The following is an 18727-nucleotide window of genomic DNA, read 5'->3' on the forward strand; positions in this document are numbered from 1 at the left end:
GTCCCTTCAAGTTATTTATAATAGTGGACAGTCATAAACCAACTGTCCAAATAGTGTTAACTTAGAAAAATCAGTTCAATATTGAGATATCAGAAAGAACTCGATATAACAAACCAATCAAAAAGTCAACAGATTTTAGGGTAAATTGAAAGAAATTTTTTGTTAAGAAAATTATTTTTATTATATGCAATAGTCTTTATATTGGATTATCACTGGGGATAGGGATAGGAAAAAGGTGTGCTCGAGGGGCAAACACAGTGAGTCGAAATGGTTGTAAACCATATATGATTTTGTAATTAAGCAAAAATGTTTGTATTATATATACGACAATAAAGTGATGATTGTGTGCACCACTATCTATACATTAAGTACAGTATATGGCATTTGGTTTATCTATGTTTATGATGAATAAGCAAATATATTTGTGTTGGAATTGGTTCGCAATCGGCAATAGTATAGTATATTATTGAAATATATAAGTTTAAATTACAGCCCACTATAAAATCATTTTAAATATTTTCAATGTTAAACATCTTATACATACTGTCCTATCAATCAGTGTAATGGCATAAAGAGAAAGAAGATATTTAGTAGCAATAAAAGGCCTGAAGGGTAGTTCAATTTGAGACAGTGTCGACTGTCCAACAAAGATGTACCGCTCAAATGTATATCAAAATTCCCATGAGTTCTGAATATATATATATATATATATATATATATACTGAGCAAATAGTCATTGCTGTTCATCAGAAAACAGAAACTTTTTGCTCATATATTTAAATTTGAAAGCTTAAGATACCAGTGCTCTGAACACAACAAGAGTGCACTGCTTATATTGAGGCTTATATGGAGTATAACTCTTATAGGCTGTAAGTAACCGACTGTTATATTGCCGACAATTTCTACTTTTGGGGAAAACTTTTGCAAAACTTACGGTAAGACATAAAGAGAAGGACCAGATAGTTATGTGAAAGCACAGGAATGCCAGCCCCTTATATTTGGTGTTAACGCTGGCAGAGGACTGGCTATAAATGTCTTTAATACTTGAAACAAGTTTATACTCGCAAAGAGAGGACACGTTTTATGAGATAATTAAACTGAATTGCTCTCTCCCTGTCCTATAATGTTTGTGCATATATAACAACCAAATGAACACTTAGTTTTTCGGGTACTGGTTTTGTTGGGACAGTTGTTGCTGTTGTTGATTATGTTGTGCTGTTATGATAGTCATAATAATAATACTAATAATTATAGTCAAAGTAATAGCAATCAGAGAGTTCAGTGTTTCAGCACTTTTATAGAAGACATTTGTTTTACCAGAAAAACTATTATTATTTTAAACCTTTATTTTGCACACAATTTTATGAACTCAATAGCCTATCATTTTATTAGTATCACTGAATCAGTATTATTATTATTATTACAGCCATTTTAATATGTTTCAAATAATTAGAGCAATTCATTGAACCTAATTAACAGAATTTTATATATGTATAGTATATTAACTAAAATTCTTGATAATAAAAACAAAAAATTAATTCTTACTAAATAACAGTAATTTTAATTTTTTTAAACTAAACAAATATTGTTAGCGATTAATAGAAAAACAATTGCTCTCTCAATGAAATGTTGTGTAGTATTAAGTGATGTCTTGTTATTTAGCTATAAGTGCTATGATGTTAGATATAAAGTATCAAATTTATATTTGTTATATAAATTGTGACTATAATAAGATATTACTTATTGAGAATCGGAATTAGTTGTCTCTCTTTACTGTTATTTTAAGCAATAGTTCTCTCTCTCTCTCTCTCTCTCTCTCTCTCTCTCTCTCTCTCTCTCTTACTTTCTCACAGTGAGTGTGTGTGTGTGTGTGTGTGTGTGTGTGTGTGTGTGTGAGTTGTATGAGTACTTTAGTGTTATATCATATAACTTATATGTTTGCTATGATAGTTACAAAATTGCTCACAAACTTATAGTCATACTGTCATTCAAGTGGACAGACTGTTTGAAATGAAACTTTTTTCTAGCAATGAAGTGCTTTTGGGCATCACTTCTCTCTCTGATGTGTGTCTCAGTCTCTCTGTTCTCTCTCTCTCTCTCTCTTGCATATGTTGCTAAGTGATGCCGGAAAGAGAGAGAGAGAGAGAGAGAGAGAGAGAGAGAGAGAGAGAGAGAGAGAGAGAGAGAGAGAGAGAGAGAGAGAGAGAGAGAGAATATATACCCAAAAGCACTTCATTGCTAGAAAAAAGTTTCATTTCAAACAGTCTGTCCACTTGAATGACAGTATGACTATAAGTTTGTGAGCAATTTTGTAACTATCATAGCAAACATATAAGTTATATGATATAACACTAAAGTACTCATACAACTCACACACACACACACACACACACACACTCACTGTGAGAAAGTAAGAGAGAGAGAGAGAGAGAGAGAGAACTATTGCTTAAAATAACAGTAAAGAGAGACAACTAATTCCGATTCTCAATAAGTAATATCTTATTATAGTCACAATTTATATAACAAATATAAATTTGATACTTTATATCTAACATCATAGCACTTATAGCTAAATAACAAGACATCACTTAATACTACACAACATTTCATTGAGAGAGCAATTGTTTTTCTATTAATCGCTAACAATATTTGTTTAGTTTAAAAAAAATTAAAATTACTGTTATTTAGTAAGAATTAATTTTTTGTTTTTATTATCAAGAATTTTAGTTAATATACTATACATATATAAAATTCTGTTAATTAGGTTCAATGAATTGCTCTAATTATTTGAAACATATTAAAATGGCTGTAATAATAATAATAATACTGATTCAGTGATACTAATAAAATGATAGGCTATTGAGTTCATAAAATTGTGTGCAAAATAAAGGTTTAAAATAATAATAGTTTTTCTGGTAAAACAAATGTCTTCTATAAAAGTGCTGAAACACTGAACTCTCTGATTGCTATTACTTTGACTATAATTATTAGTATTATTATTATGACTATCATAACAGCACAACATAATCAACAACAGCAACAACTGTCCCAACAAAACCAGTACCCGAAAAACTAAGTGTTCATTTGGTTGTTATATATGCACAAACATTATAGGACAGGGAGAGAGCAATTCAGTTTAATTATCTCATAAAACGTGTCCTCTCTTTGCGAGTATAAACTTGTTTCAAGTATTAAAGACATTTATAGCCAGTCCTCTGCCAGCGTTAACACCAAATATAAGGGGCTGGCATTCCTGTGCTTTCACATAACTATCTGGTCCTTCTCTTTATGTCTTACCGTAAGTTTTGCAAAAGTTTTCCCCAAAAGTAGAAATTGTCGGCAATATAACAGTCGGTTACTTACAGCCTATAAGAGTTATACTCCATATAAGCCTCAATATAAGCAGTGCACTCTTGTTGTGTTCAGAGCACTGGTATCTTAAGCTTTCAAATTTAAATATATGAGCAAAAAGTTTCTGTTTTCTGATGAACAGCAATGACTATTTGCTCAGTATATATATATATATATATATATATATATATATATATATAAATGTTTGGGACAGTTGACACTGTCTCAAATTGAACTACCCTTCAGGCTTTTTATTTATACTAAATATATTCTCTCATGTATGGCATTCCCCTGATTGATAAAACATTATGTTTTACATTGAAAATATTTAAAAAGTTTTTTTTATAGTGGGCTGTAATTTAAACTTATGTTGTCAATTATATTATTGTTAAATGAAATATTGTTATTTTTTATTTGCATTTTTATAGTAAAGTTTGTTTGAGTCTAAATGTTTGAAAGAACTGCTAGACCTTAGAGTTAAACATATAATGCATTTCAATGTATAGTATATTATAATATAAAGAATTTTTGTTAGTCTATAGAGATTGAGTACATTATTGATGATAATAATGTTAAGTCTAAAGTCATAGACAAGGGGTTCAAACAGTCAAACTAGTAGTTGCTTTAAAAACACGAACTTTGCATTTAAAGACTGTATTCTGTTGTTTGATATGCCTTTCAATACGACATACTTTCTCATTGAAACTCACATAAAGCTTCCGTTTATAACATACCTGTCTTCACAGTTCTCTATTATGGCATAATTTAATTCAGTTGTGTTGGACAGTCACTCTTTTTAATGTCATATAGCATACAGTGACCTAAAATCAGTGGTGTGAATAGTCTTATGCTTTCTCTCAATTCATAGCTTATGGACTCAATGAACAAAAACGGTTGACTTTATTATATTATGCTTTCCTATTGTATTACTTCTATTGACAACACTATTAACTTATGTATCGGCGTTATGTATCTGTGGCCACACTATCGACAATAGACTTCAAACTATAGCTCATAAGTTAGTTTCACTTTTTTCTCTCAATTTTGTGACACTAAAAGGCTCTTTAGTGATACAATATACTGATCCATACATAAGGTGATCACTGATCCGTTTGGATAATCTTCTAAAACTCGGTTCCGAACAATATTCAAGAAATTGCCAGTAGTTTAGTGTTAATACAGTATAATATACGTTATATATAGCAATAACATACAAAACAACACAAAAAAAGTTCATTCATTTTCCTCAACACTACTGTTTCACTATATATTTCACTACATTTTTTCTCTTCAATACCTTTTTCTTGGGGTTTGGCTTTTTTTGACTAACTTTAGACTATTATTTGATTTTTTCTCTCTATATTAAAATGCATTCAAAAATATATCGTAGACTTACTTTTAGTGTAAAGAAATAAATGCCATTCATCTAATAGTGTAATGTATTGTTCACTATATAAAGCCAGATATAGTTGACTATTAGTGACAGTCGTTTGAAATCTAGTGTTGAATAATATGAATATTTTTATATAAAACAAATATTACGTAATAAACACATGTCTAATAATTTTAAACTTTTGTCAATTTTTTTGTTATTTTTCTTAAAAATCAAATCAATAACTTTATAATTTACATATGAATTCTTGTACAGAATTTTCAACATTCACTTACATTAATATAATTGTTTAGTTAATAATAATAATAATATTCATACAATAATAATATATTTCTCAAAATGTTACATTGGTTTTTATATTTAACTATAAATTACAATTAGTTTAATAATAAAGCTAATATTTTATTTTTAAAAATGAAATTTATTATTTTAATAGTTTATTTAAATTAATAGTCAAAGTCATTATATATTTAAATAGCATTTAACAAAAACAAATGAACTTCAAAAACAAAAACTGCTATAACTTGGATATAGACATATACTTATATACATTAGATATAATGAGAAAAATAGAGAGAAAGTGGGAGATTAGCTAAAATAGCAATTATCCAAATAAACTATCAATTAGGTGTCAGTGCTCTCTCTCTCTCTCTCTCTCTCTATTAGCCAATTGAGTCTATGGCTCAAAAAGACTAATTTTTATCGCAATTTGTGAGTAAAGTTTCGACTTATAGCAGTTATTTAAGACATTTATAACTTAACACACGAATAATATATATAAGGAGAAGTTAGACGGCAGACACACGAGTGAAATGAGTCAAAAAAAATGAGTTACAGATGTTTTAGTCATCAATAAGTTTAGTGTTAATGCAATCAATCGGTTAGTTATGTGTACTGTATTTGCACACAAATGGTTGTCAACACGCGACAAGTTATGCCATATATCTATATATTTATACACACATAGGATTTATATATATAATCAGTTGTCAGCACTGTTTTGATGATATGCTGTTTGGATAAGATACAGGTGTTGTTGTTGTTGTATTTAAGGGTACGTTAGACTGTAGTTAAACAATTGTCGGCCATAAAGAGTGGTAGAATCGGTGTCTATTCCTTTAGATGCGATGGCGTTTTTCGGGCGATTCCGACGATTCCGCAAATCGCTGGTCAAGTTTGTCGATCAGTAAATGATTTCGTGAAAATCTGCTGTCCATTGTATCACTGATTTATTAAAAGACAAAATCGTATTTTATTTTTAATGGTGTTTTTCAGAGCTAATCATTCAAATTACATACAAAAGTGTTTTATAAAACTGTTTGCTATTGTATTTTAATAGAGACTGACTTTTTTTAACTTATAATTAATTTTGACAGTATAAATGTGTTCACTGTGTATTTATCATTGTACAGTACTATTATAATATATAATAGTTAAACACATAAACACTTAACTATTATTAAATATACAAAAAGAGTGACTAAATTGAATGAAATATTAATTAAATTATTCAATAGTAAAAACATTGTTATGAATGTTGATGTATATACAGTGTTATACTATACTATATAATATTATGCCTAATTTAAAACCATTTGACTATTTTTCACGGACTACTGTGTTATCCCTAAACACACTAAACTGCATGCACTGGTAGTATCGTACAGTTCAACATATCATATAAGCCGACTGTTTAACTATTTGACTCAACGATAAGTTGATTAGTATTTCATTTAGTTTTGACGGTCTCTCTGTTGGAAACCTAACGGAGAGTAGTATTGATAGTACACTGTTTTGTCACTAATATAATCATCGCTTTTTGAAAAATCAATTCATTTTAAAAACTTTTTGACTCTTACTAGTAGTGGCACACTTTAAAGTGTATAAACATATTTATACGCATAAATCAAAAAATAAAGTAATATCTATCAATAGTGCATATAATAATATTTTTCATTTCATCTCCAGTACCGGAATAAATCTTGAACAGACACTTGACACCATTTTTTGTGTGCCTTATGTACTCTTTATCACACAATATATTTAACTCACATCTATATTGTCGACTATAAAACTGGTCATAAATACTTATATTATATTGCTTATGTAGACTACCATACAGTATATATTATAATAGTATGTGATATATAATTCATATATATATACTGCTATTGCCACTGTAGTGTATCAATGAATTTATATTGAGTGTATTATTGTAGAAAAGTCATTGAGAAAACATAAAAGAGTCATTTGATTACTGTATTGGTATAATTCATATTGAAAAGCAATGAATGAATAATAAGTTATTATTAATAACATTACATTTCAATTGCATTCATAACTTATGAAATTTTTCGCTACTGTTGTTTGAGTATATTGTTTGTTATAAAAGAAAACACTGGAATAGTGGTGATGTTGGGTCTTGAGATAACAGTGCTCTAAGCAGTAGAAATAACATTTGTCTCAACAACTATTTTAACAGTTAGATATCTGCTTATATTTGACCGTATTATTAGATATACGCCACTATATTTTTGAAGTGCATTTTAAGTACTATAAAAATAACAGTGAATAATATATCTCATATCATATAAAGTCTGGACCAATATATATATATATATAAAATAATATCATATTATTCTAAAACATGTGTTTTGTAAAGCCATATGAAAACAATACTTAAATTGAAAATACGTACATATATATGATATATACTGTATATAAACGGTATAAGTTATATATATAAGTGTGAGGACATACCTGTTATTGTGAATATTTGACTGTTGAGATACTAATCCATTTTCGAGTGGCTTTATATCGTCACCATCTGTCACATCACTGCCAGATTTGGCTGAGTTTACCAATAAAAACGATACACAAAAAAAGATGATAACTTTTAATATAGAGTTAACCAGTGAATGTCAAACTATATATGTTGTTGTACTGTATAAACTGCATTCTTAAAGTATGTATGTCTTAAAAATAACGATTACCAACCAGAGTGACCAACAATTGTTAAGCTCAATGTGTTATTGTGTTATAAAATACAAGCTTTATACCAACATATTTTTCATAAGTTTTGTTTATTGTATTATTCCTAGACTTTCTCATAAAAATTATTTTTAGAATAAAAATTATATTCTGTATTTATTCGGTATATTAGAAATTTATGAAATAATTAGATATAACAATAAATAACTTTATATATATATATATATCTAATTTAACATTTGTTGGTCACTATACTATATGAGTAAACCAACTATAAATGACACAAATATTATCGCACACATCAAACATACAAAACATTTATTGATTGTTAGATACATAAGCGTTATTATATACTCTATTTGGTAAAATGCTAAGAGAGTAACGTTGTTATGAAAAATAAATATCAGATATTGTTTGTCAATAATCAAAAGGCAAACACTGTTGAAACACAAACAAACACACACTTTGTCTAATAACAGCCAATAACTGTTGTATAAAGGATTAGTTGACATATATGTATAAATTGTTCATAACTTATGTATTAGAAATTATGGCAATATTTTATAACATAAACTTATAACTTAATCTAATTTTCAATGAGTCGTTGGGGGTGTTAAACACAAATATAATACATTATTATCGTTATATATTAGATACTTGAGAGTCGAAAGTCAAAGTGTGCAATAGTGTAATGTCAAACAAAATAACTTATTATAAATAAGTTTATGATTGAGAGTCTCAATTTAAGATATATATTTCTCCCCAACACTTAACTATAACACACTATACTCTTATATATAAATTTATGTAAATTTATATCATATCTCTCAAAATTTATAATATCAATAGATAAAAATGTTATTATAAAAGTTGCACAGATTTAATGTATGCATCTCTATATGTAATGAATTATATTGTAAATTATATCAATGGGAGACTTTAAGGAGTATCTGTTGAATAACAAAACATAGTATCAAAAGTAATCCAATTTTAATTGCATTGCATTTTTATTGCACTAAACTTATAAATTGGTCATCAAAGGTCTAAAATATTTATATACCAAATATACTGTTTCTCTAAAAGTCGGTTTAATATAATAAATAATAAGTTAATTATTTTATAGCATTTTCTCTAATGATTTTTTTTGCATAACTGATAATTTCAGATTCACTACTTATTAAATCATCAAAAATAATACTCTCTTTTATCTCCTATATAATAATTTTACTGCTAATTAACGTACAAAACACTAAACATTCTATAGATAAAGTTCTCTCTCTCTCTCTCTCTCAATGTTAACTAACAGTGCGCACCGGTTGTCATACACGATGTCATCATATATATGAAGTTTCAAATGCTTTCTCTTCTACTTTAATGATGACATTTCTATTCATCACAACATTTAAAGAGATATTTTATTGAATATATGGCTAATTTTGGCCTTAAATATAAATGATAACTATGCTGTTGTCGGTGCAAATGAGTGCCATAACTATTAATCTAATAGTCATTTAATGTGTCAAAACAGATATAATTTATTATATTAACATTTTTTACAGTATATTTTTAGAAAGTATTGTAAAACATAAATTCAAAATGATATAAACATTTAAATATTTTCTTACTAAAATTTTAAATTGTATTTTAATATTCTATACAAATAATATCTATAATATTGAATAATATAATGTCGTATAAAATAGTTTATATTATTTGTATATTTATATTAATAGTATTTTAATTAATTTAATTAATAAATGATTTAACTAAAAGTGCTAACCTTCTTGTCCACCGGTGTCCCAATTATGGTGACCACTATTAGAGGCCTCACTAGACTTGTCGCAGTCAATCATCTCTTTGTCATTATCTGCCAAATCGGACACTACATCGACATTGTTTTCAGACGACGAGTCATTGTCCTCCTCATCCTCCACACGCTAATCATATATATATAAACAAACAAATAAAACTATTACATAACAAAATAAATTTTTGTTTTTTTAATATGAAGTAATTTTTTAATAATGTCTTCAATATTTTATAACAAATTTTATTTGTTGCTAACAAAATGTAATTAATTTTTGTTGTTGTTGTAAAACTTTAAATATAAGACTAGTTTTAATATTAAACTAAATGACCTCTTTTTGAAAAATATAGTTATTATGCTTATCGTATAAACTCGAAAAACATTTTTATTTATTATAAAATGTTTGCTTATATGTAGACTCTTTCATGTCTTGTCCGGTGATTAATGAAGAGTTGATCTCTACTTCAAACAGAGTTGACTCTTAGACAGTATTTTGAATTAATTTTAATATACAATATATATATATATATATATACCGTATAGGAGAAGCTCAACAATATAACAAAATACTTAATATTACAGTATAGAAGTTGTTATACATTATATCTATTGTATTTTAGTGAAAGAATAGTTGACTTTATTGGATATCAACTGAAAAAGCACTTATTGATGTCATAATAATAGCCAAAAATTTATTATCTAATATTACTTTGTTGAGACTCAACCAAAAACACACATACAATCACTATAAATACAAAAGCGTTTAACTTTTTATATATAAATTATATGTGTATGTAATGATTGAATCGATAAATTTGTAGACAATTCCCATCTCATTGTTCATTGTTTAATAATGAGAGTCACATAAATATTACAAACATAGTTAAGAGAAAAACTATGAAAATGAATCAATAATAATGATTTGTTGTCTTTCATTTAAGTTTTTCATTGAAAGCAATACAAAGTTAAGTATAAATTTATAGATATAAATGTTTAAGCAATCATTTTATGCCAACTCTTTACTTTAAAATTCAGAAAAAAGTTCCTCTAATTTTTAATGGGATTATTATATGGTATTATATGCGAAATCAACCAAATAAAACTCATCCACTAAATGTATTTTAAGATAAAATATCAAATATATGAATATAAATATATAAATCAAATACTGTAGAGTTATTATAGAGACAATTCAAATGACAACTCATGTATCACTAGAAGAGGGACTAAAAACTAACAGTATTTTGACATTAAATGTCAATAATTCGATCCCTTTTATTACCAGTAAATGAGAGCACATAGTATAACACACACACACACACACACACACACACACACACACACACACACACACACACACAACTCACTCATTCAGCAACTCGAGGCAAACTAACTAACCCTCACCAGTATATAAACACTTTACTAACAAAGCCTTTCTCTGATGTGATCCTAAAATGAGAGTCAATCGGATCAGTCAAATAAATCCGTTCACAGAATGGCATTGGAAACTGAGTCTCAAAATTAATGTTAAGCTTTAAGTCATTGAAACACTTGTGCGTTATGTTTGTCTATCATTTTCATTGAAATACTACTGAATTTCATTATTGCATTTATACTATATCTAGAAAAATAAAACTTTCTCTCAATAATAATCTCATAGTATTTAATCCTATATACAGTAATAACGATATAAAGTAATGACGAAAATATCAAACAACTTGTTTTAGTTATTCATTTAATTATAAGAATAGTATAGTTATAGTACTTCTTGTACTTCTAGTACTGACCTGAGATGTGGTGCTCACATCTGAACCGTTGTTCCAAATGGAAGAGTCGTTCCTCAGAGGAGTCAAAGGTTGTCCCACACTCTCTGTCCTGAAGTCGGACTCGGATTCAAACTTTTTTCTCGTTTGTCTTATAATTGCTTTTAATAAATTTAGTAAATTATGATTAGATATTTTTTTTAATTAATTAATAAATTATAATAAAATAAAAAATTACAATTTTATAAATATATGTCATGACTAATGATAAACGTATATTATATTATATTATATTATATTATATTATATTATATTATATTATATTATATATATATATATATAAGAAAAATAATTATTATTTAAATTAGTTTTTCATATTTTTTGTTGTTGTATGAAAACTATATTTAACAGTTGGAAAACACTAATCAGTTTTAAAATGTCAAGAAATATATTAAATGTTTATGAATTACTTAATATAAAAATATGTTTATATCATACATAACACACTTAACTAACACAAAATATAGTACTCGCAGTAAAATAAATTATTAGGAAAAATACTAAAAATAATTAATTATAATAAAAATCTTCAAAAGAAATTGTGTAACAAATATAAATCATTTTACAAAATTTCATAAATAAAAATTATGCACATTTTCTTATTTAATACAGTTAGTCAGATAAGTTATTTTTATCACTAATTGTTGATATTATCAAACGATTCAACTTCATATATATTAATTTATATGCAAAAATTAAATATAACTACAATAAATAAATAATTAAATTTTAAAATTTATTATTACATTACAAATTGAATTTTGTTATACGATATACAAGTTTGTCATATTATTTATAACCATTAAATAGTTGCAATATATAAATTAACATGCAAATATAATAAAAGTTGTATTTAAAAGATAAAATTAATTTTTTATATAGATCATATATTTAAAAAATATTGTATATTATAATTTTAAATTGTTAATTTTTTATCAAAAAAATGCATAAAAATTTAAATTTGGCATTAATTCAAATGTAATTAAAACACAATTTATTTTAACACAATTTTATTGTTACAAAGATATAAAGATAAAGAGAAAATTATAGCTTTAACTGCAAATTAATAATGAATTTTTCTGAGATTATAATCAGTGTTCAGATTATAAACAGTATTATAATTAAAATATTTTAGTGATTTAAGAGTTTCATTAAAATGACAATTTTACAACAATTTACGAGACATTAAAAGACAACAAAAATATAAATACTCTAAAAATCAGTTGAAAAAGTGTTTCTATTATAACGTTTCTGAAAATAATGAAAATAAAATATAGTATTTTAAATAAAACTTGAATTTAAAGAAAAATTGAATTTATAATCATTTTTACAAATGTCTTTTAAAATATATAATAAGTATGTGATTTGAATTTATTTCATGAAAATTATGTTTAAATAATGCATTTAAATAAATAAAAAGCTTTTTATTGTTGCTGTTGTTGTTGGTTAACAAATAATAATAATACAAATATTTACTGTATCTATGAATACATTTAATTATTATAGCGTTTAAATTACAACTTTACAAAAATAATAAAATTAATATTATATTTGTACATAAAAGTAATTATAAAAAATAAAATAAATAATTTATATTGATAACTAGCAAAAATAATAAGTTGTGTACAAAACAAGCTTAAAATTTAAATAAAAATTCTATAATACAAAGTTTATTTAAAAAAAATAAAAATACTAAAAACTGTTTTGCAACAAATTTTAATGCAAATAAACTATAAAATAGTAAAAATATAAATTGCTCCAAAATACTGGTTTGATTTGACATTTATTTTTCACTAATAATAATAATTATTATTATTATTATAACTTTTTATTATAAGCAGTACTTTATTATACTGTACTGTATTTCACGTAAAGAAAGAGTTAACAGAATTTAAGGGATAAAAGCCTTTTAATAAAATTACGAAAAAAGTAAATAATTTTTAATGTTATAAAAAAAGTATAAGATTTTTTGGACAGATTTTGAGTCGGCTTTTATGAGATGTGTGTTTTGCAATTGATTTTTTGTTAATTGCATTGAATAAAATTGTAATGTCAGACACAAAATTGCATAAATCTTAAATGCATAAATTGCATATACAGTATGTGTGATATAGGATATACATAAAAATGGTAAATACCTGTTAGCCTTGAGTGACGATTTTGCCTAACCCTTTGAAATGTCTATAAAAACAACGACAAAAATAGATACACAATAATGGTTAGGTTTACACTATTAAATAAATAATGATTTTTAGTTTAGAGACTAAAAGATCGGATACTCTGATAAAAAGATTTTCTGTAGTTTTTTTCTCACAGTTTATTTAAATAATAAAATTTGCAAAATCTATATATTATAATATATTATAATATTTTGGTTTTGAGATGAAAGGGTTAAAAGAAATAAAAAAAAAGTTTCTGTTTTATATAGCATTTAGTTATTTATTTATATTAAATGTATATAAACTATAAATAATATGTCATTTAGTTAAAAAGTAAGAGAGAAAAAAAAACTTATGTATGAGTAGTAAATGTATGTCCATAAGGACTGTTAGGTTACCTCCCATCGCGAATACGGCAACTTTTTCTGATATGATGAACAACTTCTTGATTCAAAATGCTGTTCATTACTTTCAGATGAATCGCTCGGAATGTATGCAAAATCATGTAATCTATTGGATGACAAATATTTAAGATTTTATTTTTCATTTTATTTTATTAAATACATATTTTATGTAAACATTTTTATAGAAAAAAAATATTGTAAATAAAATTTATATTGCAATATGCATATATGTTATATTAATCAAGCAATAAGTGCAAAGATTCAGCAAATTTATACTTTGTTTTATTCAACAAAAAAAAAACAAAAAAATCATGTTTGAATTTTTGTAATATATTAAAATTTAAAAATAACTAAAAGAGTATTAAAAAAGAGTATTGCCCCCAAATATTGACCCATACATTGGAAATGCCATCATAACTGGCAAAATGTTTTGACAAATTTGTCTCATTTTGTCTTATAATATGAAGCATTCAATTCAAACCCTACGACAACGGCAATCAGCCGTTCATTATTAGAAAGAAACTAAAGTAATGACTGTTAATATAAATGCTGAAAAAATTATTCACTAATACATTGAACACAATATTGCTAATAATAGTTTTTGTCGTTTCTAATTAAATCAAAATATAAAAAAATAATTCATTATAATTATTTAAGATATAAAATTTTTATTAAGTTAAATTATGAAAAGTTAATTTCTTTCAATAAAATAGCTAAATTTTTAGACAAATTGTCACTGATAACAGTAAAAATTTTATAAAGTTGTTATATAAATTTAATTCGACATTTTTTCATAATCATTAATATTTGAAATAGAAATATTGCAATAAGTGAATTTTAAAATAATGCTTAAATTATAGTTATTAACATATTATATACTTAAAAAATATACAGATAAATTTATATTTTATGAAAAAATAACATATATAAAAAGACTATAGTATAAAATATATGTTAACTAAAATGTGTTTTATCAGTGGTTTTTAGATTAAAAAGAAGAGACAGCAGAGAAGAGAGAGAGAGAGAGAGAGAGAGAGAGAGAGAGAGAGAGAGATGAGTTCTATACTTTAGGAATGTGGGGAATGAATGGGCAATAAAAGCATAAAAAGCACTGTTAGACATATATATGGCATATATATGGGTTGTTAGGTCTCCTCATCGGAAAAGCATCAGTGATTAGATTGTATAGTAAGTTATGAGAAAATTTAGAGAAGGATAGATAGAAAGATAGAAAGAGAGAGAAAGAGAGAGAAAGAGAGAGAGAGAGAGAGAGAGAGAGAGAGAGAGAGAGAGAGAGAGAGAGAGAGAGAGAGTAAAAGTAGTAGTAGTGATGGGAGAAAACAATTGCAGCAAAATTAAAAAATTCATGTTTTTATCAGTGACAGCGCTTACTAAGCATTCAGATACTATTGTTAAAACTATTATTCTGTATATTTAATAAAAAAATTCTAAGATTTTTAAATTGAAAATATGTAATATCATTTGCCGTATATATTTATTACACAATATATATATATATATAAATATTATATATATTGCACTCGATTTTCAGATTCACATAACATTTAATGCAATATCACTCGAGGCCTTAAATTTTTTTATGTTCAACGCTTTCTCTATTTGAGTAACAATATAAAAATATAATGCAATAAAAAATGTAAAATCAACAAAATAACAATATATTTTAAATTATGTAATTCATTGGAAAATAATTATCAAAATAATGAAATGTTAATCAATTTTTTAATCACTTTTTCATTTCACTTACTTTCTCTGTGTTTCCACTTTGCAGACCTCTTCATAAAAATGACTTCTGATGTCTACTCCTTCTAAAGATATGGAGCACAGCGGACACGTCAACGGTTGGGACGGCGACCGACACGACAATGATTGTGGCGACGATCGACAGGTCAGCGATTGAGACGGCGATCGACACGTCAACGGATGAGATGGCGATCGACAACAACCTTTAGATCCAATGGCTTAAGTATTGAACAATAAAAAGTTTATTTAATTTTTCTTAAATTAAGATTTTTTATGATAACTTATATATAGACTAATTATACCATTAGTCATAAAGTCAATTATTATTTTACAAAAATAATTTTAAAGATAATCAAAAACTATTTGGGTTTTAAAATTGTTGGCTAAATGTAACTAAAAATGACTGATAACATCGATAATTAGCAAACAATTCCTTAATAATAATATAAATATAAACTTTTTGGGTTAAAGAGTCTAATGGAGAATTAAGTTATAAAATATATATAAAGATTGAGAGATAGGATAAGGAGTGGAACAAAGTGAGTGAGTGAGTGAGTGAGTGAGTGTGTGAGTGATGAGTGAGTGAAAATAAAAGCAATAAATACCCGAAAGATTGTGTGAAAAAGTGTTGCCGAGAAAAGACATTTGACGAGCGATGGCGTGTGGGGACAGAAATGTTGACAAATTGTTGCCAACGAGTCCCGAATACGGATTCTGGCCATATATTGCAGGAAACGGGAAACACATAGACGGTATGGTGACGGGCGGGAAATGCATGGCCGGGTCCTTGATTGCCGATGGCTTAAGCAATGGTATGGATTGAAAGTTGGTTCGCGTAGGGCTCGAACTCATCGTCAACTAACTGAATGTCAACACACAAACAGCGAGAGTCAGTCACAAACACACTGTTACACAGCACTCCTCATGACTAATGAAGTTTATGGTGAAAGCAACTGCACTGCAAGTTAGTAGTTGACTGTGAGTTGGGAACAGTTTAGTTGAGTCAAGTAAGGACTGGTACTATCAACTGGCAGAGGGAAGTTCGTCGATCACTAACAGCACCAATAGAGTCGAGAGTTGCTTAACTTGCAGTCAACTAACTTTATTGACGTACTTCTAAAAGATAGACATCATTGGTCTAGATTTGTCAGTAGAGTATGCGCTCCGGTATCACATATAATACTACACACTGTCACACACACACACACACACACACACACACACACATACACACACACACATACACATACATATATACACACAATCATCACATTATCTTCACGTATATATAACTCTCAAATGACTTCTTCAGCTCTAACTTCTAACTACTCTACTATTCACTTAACTAAACTCTATCTTACTTTAACTCTACTGCTACTGACTCTCTCTCTCTCTCTCTCTTCTCTCTCTCTCTCTCTCTCTCTCTCTCTCTCTCTCTCTCTCTCTCTCTCTCTCTCTCTCTCTCTCTCTCTCTCTCTCTCTCTCTCTCACTCACTCACTCACTCACTCACTCACATACTGACTGTTTTTTCTGTCACATATATGAGCTATACTATAGTCTATAGCAATACTATAGAGTTGTGTCTTTCTTAAAGGAGTCCGAGAGAGTGCGTGTGTGAGAGAATGTGTATTGAAAAGTGAGTTACTATTTGAAGACAATGGATGTGTTGCACACCTGTGTAAAGTCAACAACCCATTCGGCAAAAGTGATACCAATATAGAGAACTATAAGTGTATGCTTTGAATAACTCAAATATTTCGCTCTTTAACTCATATCATCTCTCTTTCTCTCTTAAAAATGTCGTGTTTTTGGATGCCTTTCCAAATGTCGAGCTTTTATGAATATAAAAGCCGGGTTTGCATTTTAATAAGAAAAAGCAATAGTGGTATAACATTCAACCAAAAGAGCCATTCAATTGTCTGCAAACAGGATTACCATTACAACCAAAAAAGAGCACTGGTATTAATAGTAGTAGTAGTAGTAGTAGTAGTAGTAGTAGTAGTAGTAGTAGTAGTAGTAGTAGTAGTAGTAGTAGTCAGTTGATAGTCACTCTCTTTATAACATTTAGCAAACACTTAGTTAATGTGATCGCCTTTTATATATATCATTCATACCAAAAATAACTATTAATATAATAGAGAGTAAAAAAGAGATCCTGATGCTAAATTTTAAACCGCTTTATTTTTGTGCCACTCTATCATACCATACATATAAACTACTGTATTTTAGGTATAACCTGACTGTACTCTAAACATTCAGAATTAACTGCTAAAATGGTAGTTCCAGTTTTGCAACAAAATATCAAATATTATATATAAGTTAACAATAAAATACTACATTCAAGTCAATAGGGTTTCACTTATGGCATTAAAATGTAGACTAAAATTTATACCATTTATAACAATAGGATTATCAGCACTGCCAAATGCAAACGGACCACCTATTTTTTACCTACCGTTCTCTTAATCTTATAGTAAAAAGTTTTTAAAGCTTAAAAATATTAAAATACAGACAGTTTGTAACCAAAAATTTTAAGGATTTAAAAACATTATAATAGATATATACAACAGTATGTGTTGATGTAAAAGACAGTATGTTTCGGGAGGACAGTCAGTCTCAAGTACTGACAAAACAGTATATTGTGATGAAAGTAACGTTAATAGCAAAAACCATACCTCTGTTGACTTTTCCTTTTTATATTACGTATACTATATATAGAGTATATATCATAGGGTATTAATATTTATAATGAAAAGCATAGGTTTTGTGTCAAAAAAAATATGTTTTGTCACTTTTGGAGAGAAAGAAAAAAAGAATGAATGTATGAAAAAAAGAAAGAAAGAAAGAGAGAGAGAGAGAGAGAAGAGAGAAAGAGAGAGAGAGAGAGATGTCATTAGCTTATATTTGTCGCAAAATATTTAGCTTATTATACAAATAAAATACAATGACTTATATCATAAGTCTCTCTTTTTTTCTTTTTTTACTTTTCTCAGCTCTTAATACTTAAGGTTGTTATGATTTTACTAACAAAAAA

The 18727-nt window shown here is 27.0% G+C and overlaps 1 protein-coding gene across 1 annotated transcript; it reads right to left on the reverse strand.

Annotated features, from left to right (window-relative positions):
• Window positions 1-5247: 5247 nt before the first annotated feature.
• LOC128957333 (uncharacterized) lies at window positions 5248-16790 on the reverse strand. The gene is made up of 8 exons (XM_054303071.1): window positions 16298-16790; window positions 15697-15910; window positions 13923-14034; window positions 13504-13546; window positions 11330-11466; window positions 9516-9672; window positions 7505-7595; window positions 5248-5968 (listed from the first exon to the last, which is right to left on the reverse strand). The coding sequence occupies exons 1-8, from the start codon at window positions 16542-16544 to the stop codon at window positions 5863-5865; spliced, it is 1107 nt and encodes a 368-aa protein (XP_054159046.1). The 5' UTR covers window positions 16545-16790; the 3' UTR covers window positions 5248-5862.
• Between the last annotated feature and the right edge of the window lie 1937 nt (window positions 16791-18727).

This window comes from Oppia nitens, unplaced genomic scaffold, assembly GCF_028296485.1.
Source record: "Oppia nitens isolate AA-2021 unplaced genomic scaffold, nextdenovo-longstitch-racon4-pilon3 scaffold3_pilon_pilon_pilon, whole genome shotgun sequence".
Taxonomy (NCBI): Eukaryota; Metazoa; Arthropoda; class Arachnida; order Sarcoptiformes; family Oppiidae; genus Oppia; species Oppia nitens.

Excerpts from the sequence above, each read along its gene's own strand:
- LOC128957333 (XM_054303071.1), bottom strand. The coding sequence starts at position 16,544 with ATGAGTTCGAGCCCTACGCGAACCAACTTTCAATCCATACCATTGCTT. Across the intron at positions 11,467-13,503 it reads TCGTCACTCAAGGCTAACAG|CAATTATAAGACAAACGAGA; the intron begins GTATTTACCATT and ends ATTTATTAAAAG. Across the intron at positions 7,596-9,515 it reads GGACACCGGTGGACAAGAAG|CCAAATCTGGCAGTGATGTG; the intron begins GTTAGCACTTTT and ends TGGTAAACTCAG.